General features: G+C 42.3%; 1 protein-coding gene across 2 annotated transcripts in view; it reads right to left on the bottom strand.

The window, feature by feature from the left end:
* CTDSPL (CTD small phosphatase like) overlaps positions 1–18082 on the bottom strand; it is a 68581-nt gene extending 50499 nt beyond the window's left edge. The window contains exon 1 of one of the 2 annotated variants that reach the window (XM_007437644.3): positions 17125–18082. In XM_007437644.3, coding sequence (XP_007437706.1) covers positions 17125–17200 — 76 coding nt within the window. In that variant the 5' untranslated portion in view covers positions 17201–18082. The remainder of the gene's footprint in view (positions 1–17124) is intronic. The other variant, XM_007437643.3, reaches the window with a different exon arrangement.
* Positions 18083–18875: the final 793 nt, after the last annotated feature.

Here is an 18875-nt window from a genome sequence, read left to right as displayed (position 1 = left end):
TAAATGATACTATGCAGATAAAAACTGTCTGCCACGATCCACAGAAAAATGATATAAGGATTTGTGTGTTCACATTTATATAATTCGTATAGAAAGTGGAGTCCTTGGTATTCTCTGAGCTTGGTTGTTTTCTTGCAGATGTTTCATTACCTGACTAGGTTACACCTAGTTACTTGGGTAACAAAACGTCTGCGAGAAAACAACCAAGCTCAGAGAACACCAAGGACTGCACAGTTCAACCTTATAAAGAGTAGCTGATTTTTATTGGCAGTGAAAGATTTTTGCCAGATTCTGCTAAAATGTCAGCCTATTTGAATCTCTAGACCAGCAGCTGGCTACAAGGAGCCCACAGACACCAAAAGTAACTGTTGCTTCCCAAGGTATGAAAGTAAATTAAATGTTTAGAAATTACTTTTTAATGCAACAAATCTTGCAAAACCACAATTTTATATTTCAAATCTCAAGCTAATAACACTTCCTTCTTGTGAGAGTTGGGGCAATTATTTTTGACCCAGAGGGCATCACATAAGACCATATGATTGCCGGGAACAATTCTTGAATGACAAGTGGCAAAGCAAAAACAGACGGTGCAAACACAGAAATGTCAAGAAACTGCACTTTGACACAGACAGAGATGCTAAACTCATATGTTTCAGCTTTTAGAAGTGTCAGCTGCTGGTGGCATTTCCCCTTAAAAAGCAAAAATCTCTTGAAAAACCCTGGAAAAAGAGAAACATCCTTACTCATACCACCTGGAAATACAAATGAAAGCAGCTTCCACACTAGTTTAAAAAATAAAAACTGCTTTATTAGCATAAGCAGTTGCATGTCCTAAACAAGGGTTGGTGTTCTGTATCAGAAATGGAAAGCAGTGAAGCTTTTACACATGAAAAAGCATCAAATCTCAAGTAACTAACACCAACAGTACAATGAAAAGCAAATTTTGTCTGGAGTAGAAAATGAACACATGGAAATAATTCTGAAGAATTGTTTAAATCATGTATTTAATTCCACTTAAAGACAGAAAACAACACAATTCAGAATCACACAAAATGGTTGCAACTCAAACTAAGAACTATAATCATCTTGCCACTGTTCCAAAATGTATCCAGCTCGCTGATCAACATTAGTTATTTTCTTTACTTAAATAACTTCCTCTATACATCAAATACAGGTTGTCAACGTTTATATGCAAAACTCCCTCCCACATTCTCACTCTCTTTTTTTACAGTAATAAAAGCAAATTGCTTTTGAAAAATAAGCTAAGAAACATGCTTAGTAACTTAGCTCAATCAAACCACAACTTCACCGACAGAAGGCTAGCCTACTCACAACTCAGGAAATCTACTCAGCCATACCTGGCCAACACCAAAGTAAACAGAATCTTATGTGTTTCCAATTACTCTCTTTCCTTTTTGCTTCCTTTGCTATTCATACACACAGTCTTCCTTACAGAGGATATTGGGGCATATAAATTAATCCTGTTTATTGAAGATCTGCATGGTAAGAGTGACAAACATTTTTTAAAAATAATAAAAGCACTACACATTCAACAGCATCAACAGTAAAGGTCTGGCAGCGGTGACACCCAGATTCAAATCCAACTTCAGCCATGGAAGATCATGGGATAACTTTGGGCTGAGACTCTTTCTCAGCCCAGCCTACCTCCCAAGGTTGTTGGACTGGGGAAAACTAGGAGGATGGAGGTCCCTAGAGCTTCTGTAAGAAAGGGGGTTTATAAATTTAATACATAAATGTAGAAGAATATTGGGTTAAATCTAGAATAAATTAGCTGCAAGTATGGCTCATCGATTCAAAGAATTTAACTCCTTCAACTGGACTAAATACATCATCTGTTAATATAGTACAATGTTATTGGCTGATTTGAACAACAAAATGAAGCCAAGTATATTTTAGAACTGCACAAATCCTTCAAAAGAGGTTCTCTGGAATGCACAGGGTTTCTTTTCAAATCATTAAAGCAGCTGCATCTTTTTCCAGGCTCATCCAACTACTTCGGAAGCTGCTCCCAGCTGTCTGCACACAAGTTTACATATGCAGCCATTTTGCTTCAAATACTTGAAGTCACTGCATCTTCCTACAAAAAAGTGGGTGTCTCTATATACAGCATATACGTATATATTTCACATATCTATATTAAATAGATTTCACATATCTATATTAAAAGACTTGAGTTATTCTAACCAGACAAAAAAGCAGCAGGTCTAATTATCTTGAAGACCTATTAGTTTGATCTCACATTTATCTACTTTCAACACTGTTCATCCAAGGCTGAGAGAAAATACCTCCCCCTTGCCTACTGCCTCCCCCCCTTGCTAAATAAAGCTTAGCAGGAGAATCTTAATTTTGTTATTTTAGCTATACAGTATTATAGCTTCTTGATTCTGAATTAAGTGCCTCCCCTGAACTTTTTATTTTGGTACAGTATTAGATAATGTCTCAAATTTTGTTACTTTTTGTGATTTTTAACTGGATTTTTTTTTCTCAACTTGTAGCAATACCATATCTGCACCAACTAGATTTTTCCATGAATCCAGTCTTATATGAGTCTCATTCTCTTTTTCTAAAAATTAACCCTCAATATTTCAGTAACTGCAATATTTTGCGCTATCTTGCCTTGCTTGGATGGAACAGAGGCATATGAGACAAAAAAATAAAGTGGTTGTCTCCCTCCACCTCATCTCTGTTGACGAACCGATTTAAGTCTTGAGTGGCTTTATTACTAAAAATCTAACTTAAAGCATCTATAGCCACCTCTGTAAACATCTTAAAAATCTTATGATCAAAATCATTAATATTCACAATGCCTGTTTACTTTCACAGACACTATCAGATTGGTAGTAGGAAAAGATCTACATGTGGAAGATTCTAAGTGCCATCTCCATTATCACCCCTTTAAAAAAAAAATCACAATTCAGAAGGTTCTAAACAGCTGACAGCCATCAGAGTTTCTCACCTGCATTTCATGCTGGTACAAATGCATGTTAAGTCTGGGTATTTACTTATCCTACTCCTGTGTTTCTTTGTAGATACCTGTCATAATAGAGCTCCACAAATAAGCTGAATTATACTAGACATTCTCTGCTGTGCATCCCACTGCCAGAGCAAGGGCCCACAGAGGATGCAAGTTCAGTGAGAATTTTTAAAAGGAACCATTTCTGAAAACCACTCACATCAAATCATATTCCCACAGCGGAAGCCAATTTTCTTGGATAATCCAGCATAACAAGATGAAGATTTGAAATACTAACACAGACCAATAACGATACTGCCACTATTGCCCAGTGATACTACACCAAGGAGAAACATGCTGGTTACTAAGATATACCTCCCTAAAATCCAATCATGGTGCATTTGATTACAATCGAAGGACTCGCTGTGACTTGAAAACAATAGGAATAATATTTTCAAAACAGAGTCATCTAAACTTTAGTTAACTTACCTTTCCAAGCAAAGCGCTCATAAAGCTAGTATTCTTATGGGCCAAGTTCTAATTTCCTGTTGCTGCATTCATTTTTACTACTATAACACTAAGCTCTGTGCACTGTTTTCCCTAAACTGCAATATAATATTAAAAAAACAAGAAAATAAGTTCTTGAGTCCTGAATGTGACACAGAATTCATACTTTTAGGTGATACATTTTTTTCCCCATTTATGGCCCAATTTTAACCTTTGCTACAAAACATCGTATCTATATGTTTTGAACAGAGTACAATTATTTCCAGGGGTTAATCCCTGCAACAACCCTGTGGCAATCACTTATCTTTATGATGTCCCTATTCAACCCATCAATTTTCCCCAGAGGCAATCTGGCCAGCCAAGCATAATGCATAGAATGAACAAGGGTTATAATCAAGCCTAAATAAAGTTTATGGAATATAATAGTACTGTATTCATAAGCAACTACTGAAAGCATTTTTAAATAGTTAAACGACCAGCAAAACATATGGTGGGGCTTAAAAGTTTGTGAACCCTTTTCAATGTTCAGTATTTCTGCATAAATATGACATAAAACATCATCTGTTTTCCACACAATTCCTAAAACCAGATGAAGAGAACACGATTAAACAAATGAGTCAAAAACATTATATTTGTTCATTTATTTATTGAGGAAAATGATCCAAAGCTACATATTTGTGTGTGTGGCAAAAGTATGTGAATCTTTGCTTTTGGTAACTGGTGCACCCCCCTTGGGCAGCAATAGCTACAACTAAAAGTTTCTGATAACTGTTGATAGTCCCGCACATCGGCTTGGAGGAATTTTAGCCCATTCTTTACAGAACAGCTTCAACTCAGGGATGTTTCATTTATTTAATTGGGTTCTCTTTATCTAGTTTAAGGACTTGCATGGAGAACAAGGTCATATTTATGCAGAAATACTGAACGTTCAAAAGGGTTCACAAACTTCTGAGCACCACTGTAACATCATCTTCTCCAAGATGAAGAGAAGAGCAGGGTTAACTGAGCAGTAATGATTCTGTCAATGAACATTCTCTCCATGGATTTTAGGTCAACGAATACAATTAAGAGTCAGAATGAAAGTTACAAAGAACTCTAGGTCACCTTCTGGTCACACAAGAAAAAATGAAACCAAAAATGTACAGTCCGTGATTTAAAGTGAACATATGAGAATCTGATGGTATCTGAAAAAAATTAAACAACAGGACCACCATAAATCTGTATAGAGATTTTTCAATCTATTGAAGATTACCCAGGAGCCCTTTTCCTTTTCAGAGCACCGCTTTGCAAGTATTATTTCACAAGCCACTTTGCTCTGCAGACTCACATTAATGAATTAACATAGTATCCACCGTATTTATGGTCTATCACGTGCTGTACTCTGGTGCAACTGCACAAGTGGGAATGATTTTGAAGGCTATGTGTGCTTTATCACGTGTGTACATAGTAGAGGAATATTCCACAGCTATATTGTGCAGTTCTATGAGAAGAGGTCATACAGACCATTTCATACTTCTTGGGGGGGGGGGGAGCTGCTACATTCACATACATCTCATGTGCCATCTACTGCAGCTGAACTTAGGCTTCCATCCAAAAGTATCAAACCCAACCCCTCCCCATTATCAAAGGGGAGAAACTACAAGGCAGTCATGAATTTTCTGCTTACAAATGCTTTCTCCCTGCTCCAAGTCAAAGGTGAAGGTGAACAAAAATGTTGCAGAGCTAGTCCTACAACTTGGAAGACCTTCCCACCAGTATGGGTTACTGGAACAGGTATAATTCAGTCGTGCATGGAAATCATGTTCAATTTTTGATCAAAAAAATTAATGCCCTACTGAGGGCAAAACTGTGTCACACACCAGATACCTGAGCAAACCGTTGCAATGTGAAGGGAAAAAAAAATCTAAGGTAGATTGGACAGGATCAAACTTGTCTCTTTAGAGGTGGGGGAGGAGGTAGACATTTAACATGCTGTATTAACTAAACATGGAAAAGCTCTGGAATACAGTATATGTGCATCCAAACTCCTTCCCACTGAGAGAGTTATGAATATAATAAAATTTCTTGTGGCAACATGCCAAGTCTTCACTATGTTCAGTGCTTCAATAAGCAGGTATTTTCAACAAATGGAAAACTGATCGGGTAAAACGTACAGACCTTAAGGTTTTAGATGAGCAACTGCACAACGGTTTCACAAATCATGACCAGGAACAAAAAAGAGTGCTCCTTAAAGCTGTGCCTGATGAGGTTGTCACCACTGAACTAAAGGCTATGTCATAAACAATAATCACAACTTTAAGCCTACACCTTCATCACCGATCACACTAGATATGATATGGAATAAGATAATCATAACACTTCCACAATTACTTTACGCAGCAAATATATTCACTGACGTTATGATTGCTGTTGACACTCTCTAAAAATTTCTGCATTTAAATGCTTGGAAGCCATAACATTCTCTACAACAAAAGCAAGTAACCACACAGATCATGTGTTATTACACAACTATAAGATCACATATAAACATATACAAAGCACAGTGATTTACGAGTATTTCCACGACAATCAAAGCAAAAGCCTTGGGCATTAATTAAGGAGAATTGTTTGTCCCTATCCCCTTCCTTAGATGTACCTGGAGAGGACCTATTTCTGAAGATACTATCAGATTTAGACTCTATCAGATTTTGCTACAATCAAATTTAGTTTGGGTTTAAAACTCCCTGTTTTCAGGCAACAAGAGCATACCCTGCCTACGTGCCTATTCATACAAAGCTCACATTCAGAGCACAGAGTTTACAAAGTAAGGAATGTCAAGATTTTTCAAGTTGCCTGAGTAATTTGAACTTTGCTGCTTCAGACACACGGCTTCTCGTCTTGAAGTTGAGCATAATGTTTTGAACTCAATGATCCTGAGTCTGTGCTAAAATTTCCTAAAATAGCTGAATCTGACAAAGATAAAAAATTTGCTTTGGGAGAGAATTTGTGTTTGTTCATGTGTCCAATCTCAACAAAGTTTAACATGTGACTAGCTCCTATAAAAACTTCTTTCACATTTATCAGACATACTTTGAGTAGCTAGCTTTGTTTTTGAAAATATATAATTATTGGATTTGGGTTTAAATCTTTTGAGATCATTTGAATATAATGAAATTTGCTTTTAAGTAGACAGGTTTGGGACTGCTCCAAGTCACGGAGAGAAATATATATAATTATTAAGCCACTGCTGTTTTATTAGGAACATCACTGGATCCATATGCTTCCTTTTATACTCTAAAAATAATTTAAACATAATACTCTTACTAATAACATTTCTGTATGGAAATAAACATACATAAGATGACCTACATGAAATTTCAGTGTAGTTTCCCCCCACGTGCACCAAGAAAAGCTATCAATATGATTAAGTTATTATGTTTGAGTCAGCCTTTATGCTTATCTAATCCATTCATTGTTGTTCCTTAAATCAATTCCATTCAGTTATAGTTCCTGTGGGAAAATTTTGCCACTGCATTAAGGAACAACTCCTGCTACTAGTGATGAGAACAACACAGATATCTAAAAAGTAGCTTGTGCCAAGAGCATTTTAGGTGTTATTTTCTAAAAAGAAAGGGAAATACTAATTCAGAATTCAAGCTGCACTCAGAGAACAGAATGTTTGCCAACATTAAGCAAGAACACCAGTAGTCTGGCAAACCAGTAGTTTGGCAACTTTTATGTACAACACAAGTAGCCACAATTCAACAAGAAACTTAGAAATAATAATGAACAAAGACTAATATTTTAAAGGCCTATTGTAGTCATCTCATACAGCCTAATAAAATGTTCCTATAAGGTGAAGGTTCAGTGACCTTACAGTGACAGAACTTATTGCTCTGTACTGTAAATTAAGTACCTTTGAGTCAAGCTCAACTCTTGGTGACTTCACAGATATGTTCTCATAGGCTTCTTGGTAACAATATAGAAGGGGTTTTCCACTGCCTTCTTCTGGGATGTTTAATTTTTTTCAATCTACCCTATAACACTAGGATTTCCTGTTGGTCTCCTATCCAAGTATTAATCAAGCCCAACCAAGTTTAGGATCTAGGGCTTAGACAGGGTTGACAAGGTGCTATCACACACTCAGTTTCACTAGTCTTGCTTCTTCATTCATAAAGCGTTGACAGTTTCAATGTGCCCACATTACAAAACTAAGTTTCAAGCTTGTACACAACTGTTCATTTTACATTTGTTAAAGTTTCCCCTATTTCGTTAAATTTATATTTTTTGTATTTTTGCATCCTACTTCGATAACCCTTCTGAACAGAAAGGCATATTATAAATGTATATATAGTAACATGTTCAGCTCAGTCCCAATCCATATAGGGATCCTGGGCTGCAAGCATAGAGAACAGGTCCACATAAATAGGAATACATATCCAATGTAATAAACCAACGGTTATTCACACAACCAAACCTCACTTTGCTCTCTTCTCCTCTCTGTTAGCCCTCTTGCACATGCCAGTTCTGGTAAGCAACACTCTGAACCAGATTTTGGAGTTGCAGAAAGAAAGACGAATAACCCATTTTGCTGGCATATGTCATTGCATTCTTAAAATCAGTTCTACCCAGTTCCACCATCTCAAGACTCCACCACTTCATTCTGCTGGTGATGTGGTGATGTATTAACCATGTGACAATGCAATCACAGAGGATTCTATATGTTATACAGAATATGGGGGGCAGTAGCTGGTATTTATTATGGAAATCCATTCTAGGCTAGCAATCAAGAGACTGTTGATCAATGAAGTACGTGCAGGCAGATATCTTTTAATTCTCCATTGTTATTAAAAAATATGTAACAGAACACACAGTAGATTTTCAAAACCTCCGTAAAGCATACTGATATTTGTTCCAATATGAACAAGTACTGCTCAGTTTAGAATCTTATTATAGTACTCATTTACTCTTCACTAAGTTTCAAATGCTTACAATTTTTCAGTAGTGAAACCCTTATGCTGTATACCCTTCTGAGATTAAGATAAACCCTTCTGTATCATCCACTTATGATGGGCAGAGGACTGTGGTAGGCTTCCCTTGAGACAAATTCTCACCATTCAGTACCATGCACAATTTTTCGGGGTGTCAGAATCCTCGCAAACCATTCCTGCACAATATTTTTAATGCTAGCTGCTTTTCCACTTGCTTCGGTTCTGCCATTAAGGGATGAAGGGGGGAATGGAAAGTTGTGTAGAGATGGAAGCTGGGACGGACCGTTAGAGGCAGATGGGCTCTTATCACAGGCACTGTGATAAGATAAAGCAACTTTTGGCGTGCACGGACTCAGTCTTAGCAATGCTTTGGATCTGTACACTTACTCTTAATAAATGAACTTTCTCTTGAATCATGAATGGTTGCCTGGAGAGTTACAGGGATTGAGCTGGAGGTGTCAGGTGGTTACACAGAGCTACAAATATGTACTGCTACTGTGAATAATAATTAGAGTATTAGTAGCTTCCCAACATATTGCCTTTATTCAAATCTTCATTACAGAGTTGAAGAGAAAGAATGTTAATGTCCATTAATGTTCAACTAATTACAGGCATACAAACTACCTAGTCCAAGGGAGGAGCCATTTCCTCAGAGTGACTCTTCATGCTCTTAAAAAGTGTGTAGCCTCAGACATAACTCCTTCAAGATTTTCCACATCAAGGGAGGATGTGGTATGGTTTCCTCATCATACATCACATGACGTTAGATGACAGTTCAAGTTACATGTAGGTTTTCTGTGGATATGGCTGAGGATTATTTGACAGTGTCAAACAACAAGATGCCATTCCTAGTCATGAATATAAATTACCACTTCTCTGCCTTTCTTATTTACCGCCAATCTGTGTTATGGCATCCACTGTCAGTTTTTGCTTCTGATGACAATCTCTACCTCGTCTTTGTGGGATGTGGCAGGTGTGTTTTTCCCTACAAAGTCTCACAAGGGCTTTTGCCTTCTATAAAGGGCAATGAGATGGGTGAAGTTCACCTCTATCCATAAAAACATAAGGGAAAAGGAACAACAGGAGAGAAGGAAGAAGTCTGTCCTTATTTTCTAAAGTTAAAAGTGCAGGCAATTGGGAAGAGCAAAGCAAACCTTACAGTATGCCCTATAAACCATTACTTTATATGCTGGTGTGTTTGATGTATATTACCATATTTGTTTAATGGAGAAACTGGTAGAGAATGCTGTGCTTAATGGGAATATTCAACTGCAAATCTAAAAAGTGATATCTGAGTTCATTCTTCTCAAAAGAATAGTTAGGTTTCCATCTCAAAATCTTTTTGCCTAGAGATTCTGTCCCAAAGGAGAACCTGGGCCTGTCCATCCAATATTGCTTCTGCTTCATTCCAGGAAAAATCTCAAAATATGGGAAGAAAATAGTTTTTCACCCTTCAGTATGAGCTCCTGAGATTTAAGTTTTTCCTGCCTGGATGTACAGGAGGCTAAGGCTTGCTGCTGTTATCCTGCCTCCTTCTCCCCACTTCAACTTGGCATAGGACTTCCCTTTCAAGCTGTGCTCACATTGGCCTTCCTCCCTCTCCAAGACAAAATGAAAGGAAATTACACTATGTAGTCTGTAGTCACACCCACTCATTTTAACTCCATTCTAGCACAGGGAAAGCATCATCAGTCTCCTTTCTAGGAGACTGAAAAGAAAACAGATCATCAATATGGCCAGGAGATCTAGAGGCATCTCTCACTGGGCTTATACTGTATTCTGCTGCTGTGTGTAATCTGAAAGTATTTCTCAGTACCATTTAATCCCTTTCACACCCTAAAAAAGTGGTGCAACTGGATGAAAGAGATGACTGGAAAAAGCAAAAGACTGGAGAAGCCACACTTTCTTCCCCCTGAAGCAAGCCAAATATGATGGCAAATGTACAGAAATGAGGTAAGAGTATTCTCAAATTCATTAAGATTTAACAGTTAACAACTGTTCTACAGTACACGTAGTCCTCAACTTACAACAGCAATTGGGACCAGAATTTCCATTGCTAAGCGGTCATAAAGCACGACCGCATCGCTTAGCGACAGCATTCCCTGCAGCCTCAGTTGCCATTGTTAACTGAATCCCACAGTCGTTAGATAAAGCAACTTCCTGCCGGCTTCCCACAACCAAAGTTCCAGGCTGGCAGGCAGGTAAGTGGCTCCTGCCGGGTGGCGGAATGAGTGAGGAGGTGCGCGGGGGAAAAACTGCCAGAGTGCAAGAGGATGCGCAAGAGTCATACCCTGGGTCAGGGAGGGTGCAGCGATGGTGGGAGGGGGTGCGCAAGAGGCATGGCACAGGTTGGGGAGGGGGTGCAAGGATGCAGTGTGGGTTGGGGAGGATGCATGAGAGGTGTGGGTCAGGGAGGGTGTGTGCAAGAGGTGTGGCACAGGTTGGATCCGTGAGAGGTGCAGCATAGGTCGGGTGTGGCGCAGGTCAGGGAGAATGGGTGGGGGAGCGCAAGTAGCTGGCACGGCATGAGCACAGACGGAGGGTGGCAGGTGAGGGAGACTTCCCCAGTGACTTTTGACCTTCCCTGCTGCTTCCCCATTGACTTTCTGGGGAAGTTGGTAGGGAAGGTTGCAAATGGCAATCACATGATAGTGGTGCTGCAACCAGTCGTAAGTGCAAACCAGTTGCCAAGCGCCCAGATTGCCATCATGTCACCATGGGAGTGTTGGGACGGCTGGAACTCCGAGGACTGGTCATAACCACCATTTGTTCAGTGCTGTCGTAACTTCAAATCCATCTAGGCACAAAATGTAGTTTCTGCTGGTTATTTCAGGGCAAAAAAGGAAAGACTTCTGGAGATTTTACCTATCAGGTTAAGCGCCTAAGGCACAAGTTGAAAGCAAGGAAGCAACACAATTTCTCTATCCTTCAGTCTGTAAAGGAGAGAGGTCAGAGTGCCCCCATTTGTTAGATGCCTGGGAACAGAGCATGGTCTACTAAGCATCATCTTTTAACTTGCTTCCTTGCATTCCTCAGCATGCTGGAGCACAGAAAGATTTGAGTATGCAAGATCTACAGTTTTATTCTAAAACTTTATTCCACATGTCTTCAAAATCAGGCTTATAAATAGGAATAAAAAATGAAACATACATATACAGAACATAAAACTAGACTATTGACAGGAAAGATGACTGAGTAGTTTGAAGACCTCAACAGCATTGCTTCGCAAGTTCCATCCACCATCAACACTGTAAATATTTCCATGTCACTGCTATTATGCAATAGTTCAATACCATATAATTAACACTTATCTTACATTCACCTTACTGTACTGTCTCAGCTACATATTGATTATATAATATCAACCTGCACACAAATAACCAATTGTATTGAAAGTTCCAGCATTCAATCACTCTACAAAGCACTCAATTATAGTGACAAGAGTCTGGAAAGAAATTATGACTAAGCATATTTAAAGTTCCAGATGAATTACAAATATTAATCCGAAATGACTGTTACTAGAAGGAAAAGGACTTTTCACTAATTTTACCATGAACAAGAATCACTATTTTTACTGAATGAAAACTACAAGCATTGTTCAAATGAACAATAAAAATGATCTCAACTTCCACTACTATATTCAGAGTCCATTATGCCAACACTAATAAAATACGGTTAGAGAAAAATGCTACATAAATTTGGTTACATTTTTGTTTTTCAAACATTTTAATGCCTCTGTGTATCTTACAGTTTTTATGTTTTGATTCTTTCCCAAAGTCAATGCTACAGCATTTTAAATTTATTATACTTAGACAGCCGCCCATCTTACCTGCCATAACCCCAGGCAGCTCACAAAAGAGCAGTAGAAACATCCAAACCCGTAACAAACACTCCTCCATATATCAACATTCAATTTTGCTGGGCTCCACCCTTACTCTACCCCAACATCTGCAGAAAGCGCCAGCTTTTCAAGGCCTTCTGGAAGGCTAGCAGCCTGGCAGATATCAGAGGGAAAAAGTATGCACAGGGCAGGGGCAGCCAAAGAGAAGAATACTTTGAAAAATCTATTTAATCAGCAGCACCAGAACACCCAAAATGCGATTTATTTGTACTTTATTTGTGGAAAATTAGCTTAAACATATCTACTGCAAGAAAACCAGTACCTTCTTTTGCTTTTTTTTATGCCTGACTACTCCCAAATTTATACAATTACTGTATATCCTTAGATTGCTATGTAGATATCACCCCTTTTAGATAAAACACAGATAACATCAATATATGTAGATGATTTGTGTACTGCTAGGTAGCATTTTTATACTGAACCAATTATGATATGTAGTTTTGAACCACTGAATGTCATTGCAAAACCAACATAAATGTAGAGTGGCAAAGAACCAGAAAATACACACAAAAGTTTATTTGTATTTCTTATTAGAATATAACCTCGTTTACTGAAGTAAGAATCCTGTGGTAGCAAAATAATGTAGTTTGTATGAGATTGACTGGATTAATGAAAAAGAAAAGTAATACTGTTTCAAGTGTGTAATCTGATCTTGTCAGTGCAACAATTCAGATGAAGAAAGGCTGCAATCTTTGCTGTTTCACTTTGTGTGCCATTGCATCTGGACCGAATACCAGCCCCAAAAGAAATAGTTACAAGGCTAAGTTTTCCTCAGGGAGCACAAATCAGTTTGTCAAATTTGCTACAATGGTTCATATAACCTTCCCCAGCTTGAATGTCCGCCAGGTATACAGGTAGTCCTCGCTTACCAACCATTCATTCGGCAACCATTCGAAGTTCTGATGGTACTGAATGAGTGGTATGTACAACCGATCCTAGAAGTTCCGGCCATTGCAGCTTAGCAACTGGCTCGCACTTATGACGGTTGCAGTGTCCCACGGTCATGTGATCATCATTTGCAACCTTCCCTGCTGGCTTCCCATAAGCAAAGTCAATGGGGAAGCTGGCAGGGAAGGCCGCAAGTTGCTCTGCTAAGTCCTCCAGCCTGCTTGTGCTGCGCCACCCACTGCCGCCTTCCTGTGCTCATGCTGTGCCATCCACCCACTGACATTTTTGCTCTCGCACCGTGACATCCACCTCCTGGCCTTCCTGAACTCGTGCTGAACCATCCAACCCCTGGGCTTCTTGCACTCGTGCCGTGCCATCTACCCTGTGGCCTTCCTGCGCTCATGCATGGCCTGCACTAGGCCTCCCAAGCCCTCCCCCAGCCTCCTCCGTGCCTCCCCTGGTCTCCCCAAGCTCCTTGCCTGGGACTCCTACCACTTCCCGCTTAACAACCTGCACGTCTTGTGTTAGGACGGCAACGGGGACCATCATCACTAAGCAATGAGGTCATGTGATGTCGCTCTTTACGATCGCATTGCTTAGCGATGGTACTCCCGATCCCAACTGCTGTACCGGAGGACTCCCTGTATTAGATTATGATCATGCTTTCTGGGGATAATGGATATTTTATTCTAACAGGCTTGGACAGCACCAGACTGGAGAAAGCTGGGCTAATGTCCTGGGTTTAGATTTGTGGAAACCCACATTCAGACCATTGTTCACTGATAAAGCTCACTAGATATCCTCTCTTTTCTCAGTAAGCCACCTCACAGAGCTGTCATGAAGCAAATATGCTACCCTATTCAGTGAGTTTATACAAATATAACAAAAGTTTAGAATGTAACCAGGGAGACAGGGTCCCCAATTGTTTACTCACTAGCCCCTTATTTCCTGTAGATACTAACAGCATTTCCCCAGCCATCCTATTTTCTGGGTTCAGGCAGAGAGATAGATTCTTATCTCTCTTACACTGATGTCTGGAGAAAAGTAATAAAGTCTCTCCCTTTCCAAACTGCAGCAGAAGGGAGAATTCCGGAAGAATTCTCTATGCAGCTGGCATCTTGCCCACCAAAGGACAAGGGCATTCCCACCTAACAAGCGTGTTTCACCAGGAGCTGTGGGATGGGCAGAGATATTTCGGTCCAGCCCCCCAGCCAAAGGAAGTGTTTCACTGCTTCCTGGGTCAAGAGAAGACTGAACCCCCTCTAGCTAAGACATGCAGTGAAGGCATCTGCTCCAAACTTTATAGGAGAGAGGGCACAAGAGAAGATTCTCACCCCAATTTCAGGCTAATGGCTGAATCTGATTGTTTTTTCTAGTGAACAAGGCCAGAAAAAGGCCCAGCTTTTTCATGGGATGACCTATTACTATGCCTAAATAGGCCTACAACCCAGCTCAAAAATCTGTTACACTTACATGAAAATAAATTTCAACAAACCAAATGGGATTTGAATACACTAGAGGAAAAGAGCAGGATCTCAACAGCCCAGATTTCTGTTTGGTTACTAAAGCATCTCAAACTCTGGACTCTGACCAAGGCAAGGGTCCTGCCCTTTGAGTTGAGACTGATTTCTTATCACTTTATGGTCATATAGTTTTCTTGGCATGTTATGGAAGTGGTTAGCTACTGCTTTCTTCCAATTTTGTTTTTTACTTCCCAGTCTAGCCTACAGCCTGGCAGTCTCTCATCGAAGCTCTGACTAAGCCCAAACCTGCTGAGCTTCCAAGCCCAGTCAATTTCAGCCAGGTAATGACCCTAGCAGTGATCTCCAATGTTACAATATAAAACAATAATTCTCAGGTTTATGAACTATAAATTATAGTTCTTATAAGCCTGTGGGCATATTTGGAAAGACAGTAGATAGACAATAGATAAAGAAACGTAAGGATGATAATTTTATTTCTGATAGTAGATACACACACACACACTTATTGACAAGGCGTGGAATCAAATTATATCCAGCACCAAAAACTGAAAAAAAAGGCCTGTTATCTAATCCCTTAAGTTTAATAAGTTTACAGTTAAATCCTCACCATAGTTTTTAGATCAACAGTTGACAGTTTTTGCTAAGTTGGGTTTTTGTCTTCTTTTATGTAAACCCAGCAGTGAGAAATTCTAGATCCATGGCACTCACCCCAATTTCTTAACCATGGTTTAGAAATCAGGAGCAAACCCTCCAATCGTAATCATGTTTTAACTACAACCATCATTTTCTAATCATGTTCAAGTACCAATTAAAGGAACTGTGGTTGATAATCATGTTCAGGAACAGCATGTTTGACAGAGAAAGAGAGAGAGAGAAGGGGAGGGGAGGCAGACAAACATCCAATCTGGCCTGCTCTCTCTCAGCCATGGTTGAAAAAGGAATGAAGAACATTGTCAATTGGAACGACTGGGGCAGAAGGGCTTCATCTGCAAAATGATAACTACCATATGTATTTGTATTTCTCAAACAATATCCTAGTACAAAAATAGCCAATATTACCTCAAGTTTGTGATATCTTATCATTTTACCATTCTTACATATGAGATTATATACTAAATGCAATAACCACCAAATCTGTTGTATATGCCTTTGGTAATCAGATCTCCACATACAAGAACCACAAGCAAGGTTTTTAAAAAATCAGAATCTCAAACATTCCTTGCATCTGGAGGGAAGGAGAGAGGAGACCACAAATATCTTTAAAAATTAAGTCTTGATAAGCTAGAGAGAACTTTAAACTTGCTTCAAAAAATATCACCTCTCTCTTTTCTACTATTTACACTATCAGCAGATATGATAATTCAAGAGAAAAATCATAGAATTAAAGAGCAGAGAGGCCAGAAAAATAAGACGTAGCATTCCAAGCCACTGCAGGATGCTCCAGCCTTCACCAGAATATTACTGGCCATTAACCTGCATAATCCCAGATCAAACAAGTAGAGAACTGGAACCGACATGGTACAGCACACTAAACACAGCTCCCACAACTCAGTAAATGCTCCTTGTATAGGAAAAAATATCTTTAGCCACTAGGAGTATTTTCATTCTTTTTCAGGTGACTGGACATATATATCAGATTTTTTCATCCCTGTTTTTTTCCCAAAGGCCCCTATTCCCATCATAATATATCCATACAGCTAAATCAATTACTTATTTCATATTTTAAAGGTTTAGGACAGTCCTTATTTCTAAAGTTTTGCTCTATCAGCCTAATTCCAGCCTTCCATCTGTTTAAGAAAATGGTCTATCCTGGTTTCTAACCGGAGGGACACTGCAAGGCAAGACCGTCTATTTATTTTGGGATGGGATCTTAAATCACCACGCTTATGACCAGTTCTGTTTCGCTGTTTTTGGATGCCAAACGTACACTCTTCTTCAATGACAGATTCAGCATGTACCCTAAACAAAATGTCTCCAGATCTACCTTCCCAATCCCCATTTTGAAGGGATCTTTGAAACCGCCTCTCCCCCACTAAAACCCCAAATATTCAACACACACACACACACACACACACACACACACGGCAAGATTTCAAAGTCATCCTAATAAGATTCGTCCTACCAGAGCTTGGATTTAAGCTTAGGTTTAAGCCAAGCTCTAGCCGGCGAAGCCACGGCAAGGTTACCCGAGTGGTCCTCGCCCCCCAAAGAGGCTGAAACAAACGTAGGCAGAAATGCATGTTATTTCAAGAGCTATATTTAATCTGTTAGGGTGAAGCCCAGCACAAAGGTGACTGAGATGCAACACTCCTCCGTCCCCTTCACCCTAGATCAACCAAACACAGCTGGGAAGATGGTTTTGTCAGTGTGCAATGTGACCCGCCGAGAACAACTTCTCACCTTTATCCTGAGAGCAAGACAGGATTTCTTCTTCTTTGGGGTTAGTCACCTGGGTGATAATGGACGGGTTGTCCATGGAAACTGAGTGCGCTTTCACCTGGCTATTTCCCTCCCAGAGGCAGCTTTGGTGGGCACTTTTTGATTGGTTTTCCTTTTAGGAAATCGAGAGGCGGATTTATACGGGGGGGAACACTCCTCCTGGAACGAAGCCAAGCCACCCCAGAGGGCGGGCGGCCGGCCGGGGGATGCGAGAGCCGGCCAAGCGCGTCCGGGTCTCCTCTGCCGGTCTTCCGCGGGCGGAGGGAGTTGGAGGCGAAGCAGAAGAGGGGGGGGGACCGCGTCCGAAAACTGCCGTGCCGCTCGGAAGGCAAAATTAGCCCGGCCCCGCCGCGAAAGGCTGCGCCAGGCGCAAAAACGCCCGCGTTAAAGCGGCAGGCCGGCGGAGCATCCCCTCGCCCCCGGCTCCCGCCGCCGCGGCCCAGGACAGCCGCCCCTCAGCCGCCCGCGACGCGACGCGACGCTACGGCTGCCCCCGGGCCCCGGCGGGGCTGCTGGGAGGGCGGGCGCCCCCCGGGCGCGCTCATCGCACCGTCAGGCGGCCTCGCTGGCTGGAAGGGCCGCGGGGGAGGAGGAGGAGGAGGAGGAAGCGGCCCCCTCACGTGCCGCCCCCCATTACCTCATCCCGCCCCCGCCGCCTCTCTCCGCGCTGGCGCTGAGGGGCGCCCGAGGCCGCCCGCCTCCGTCCCTGCTGCGCCACAGCCGCCCTCAGCGCCCCGGCTGCTCCGCCCGCCGTCCGCCCCGCGGCCCCGACGAGGAGGAAGGGAAGGGCGCCGCGGCCGCCGCCGCCGCCTCGGGCATCACCAGGGAGGCGAGGCGGGAAGCAGCGCGGCGCCTGCTCACTCGGCCGCCGCGCACCCGCCAGCCGGCCCCGGCGGACCAGTAAACAACGGGGCGGGGCCTCTCCGCCGCGCCCTGTCAATCAGCGGAGGGAGGGGTGGTTGGGCGGGGCCTCTGCGCCGCGGCCAGTCAATCCAGCCTGTGGGAGGGAGGGGTCTTGGGGGCGGGGCCTCCCCGCCGCGGCTCTCCGTCCACCAGCATGGAGGTTCTCCGATTAGGAGGCGGGGCTTCTACGCCGCGCCTTGTCAATCCAGCGGAGGGAGGGAGGGGTCGGTGAGTGGCGGGGCTTCTCCGCCGCGGTCCGTCAATCCAGCGGAAGCGGCGAAGGGAGGGAGGGGTTTCCCCGCCGCGGCTGTCAATCCAGCAGCCGGAAGGAGGACTCTCCGGGAAGTGGGCGCGGCTTCCTTGCCGCCGCAGCCTGTCAATCCAGCGGCAGGGGAGACGGGAGGGACGGCTCTCCGCAGAGGGGGCGGGGCCTCCTCGCCGCGGCTTGTCAGTCCGGCGGGGAGAGGGAGAGGGAGAGGGAGGGGCTGCCCAGCCAGGGGCGGGGCTTTGCTGGCGGCGGTGGGAAGCCCGCAAAGGGAGCGCGAGCGAGATGCGCGGGCCGTACGCGGGCGTGTGTTTGCGCTTCCAGAGAGGCGTGCAAAGACCGGGCGCGCGTTTTCTTGCTCTGCCGGGAAATTTCGCCCTCCCGTCTGCGGCAGGCGCCCGGAATATTCGACGCCAAGGAGGAGGGTGTCTCTGAGCATGCATGGACGGCATCGCGGCTGGTTCTCCTTTCGCGCCGGGAGGTCAAAGTCCGCCCAGCCTACCCGCTGACTGTAAGGGAAGGAGGAGTCAGAAGGGCTCCCGGG

Source organism: Python bivittatus, unplaced genomic scaffold, assembly GCF_059951505.1.
Source record: "Python bivittatus isolate LINGU-HERP-01145 unplaced genomic scaffold, Pbiv_v1 ctg000610_np1212, whole genome shotgun sequence".
In the NCBI taxonomy this organism is placed as follows: domain Eukaryota; kingdom Metazoa; phylum Chordata; class Lepidosauria; order Squamata; family Pythonidae; genus Python; species Python bivittatus.
Note: the sequence above shows the minus strand (reverse complement) of the source record. Positions and strands in the feature narration are given on the sequence as shown.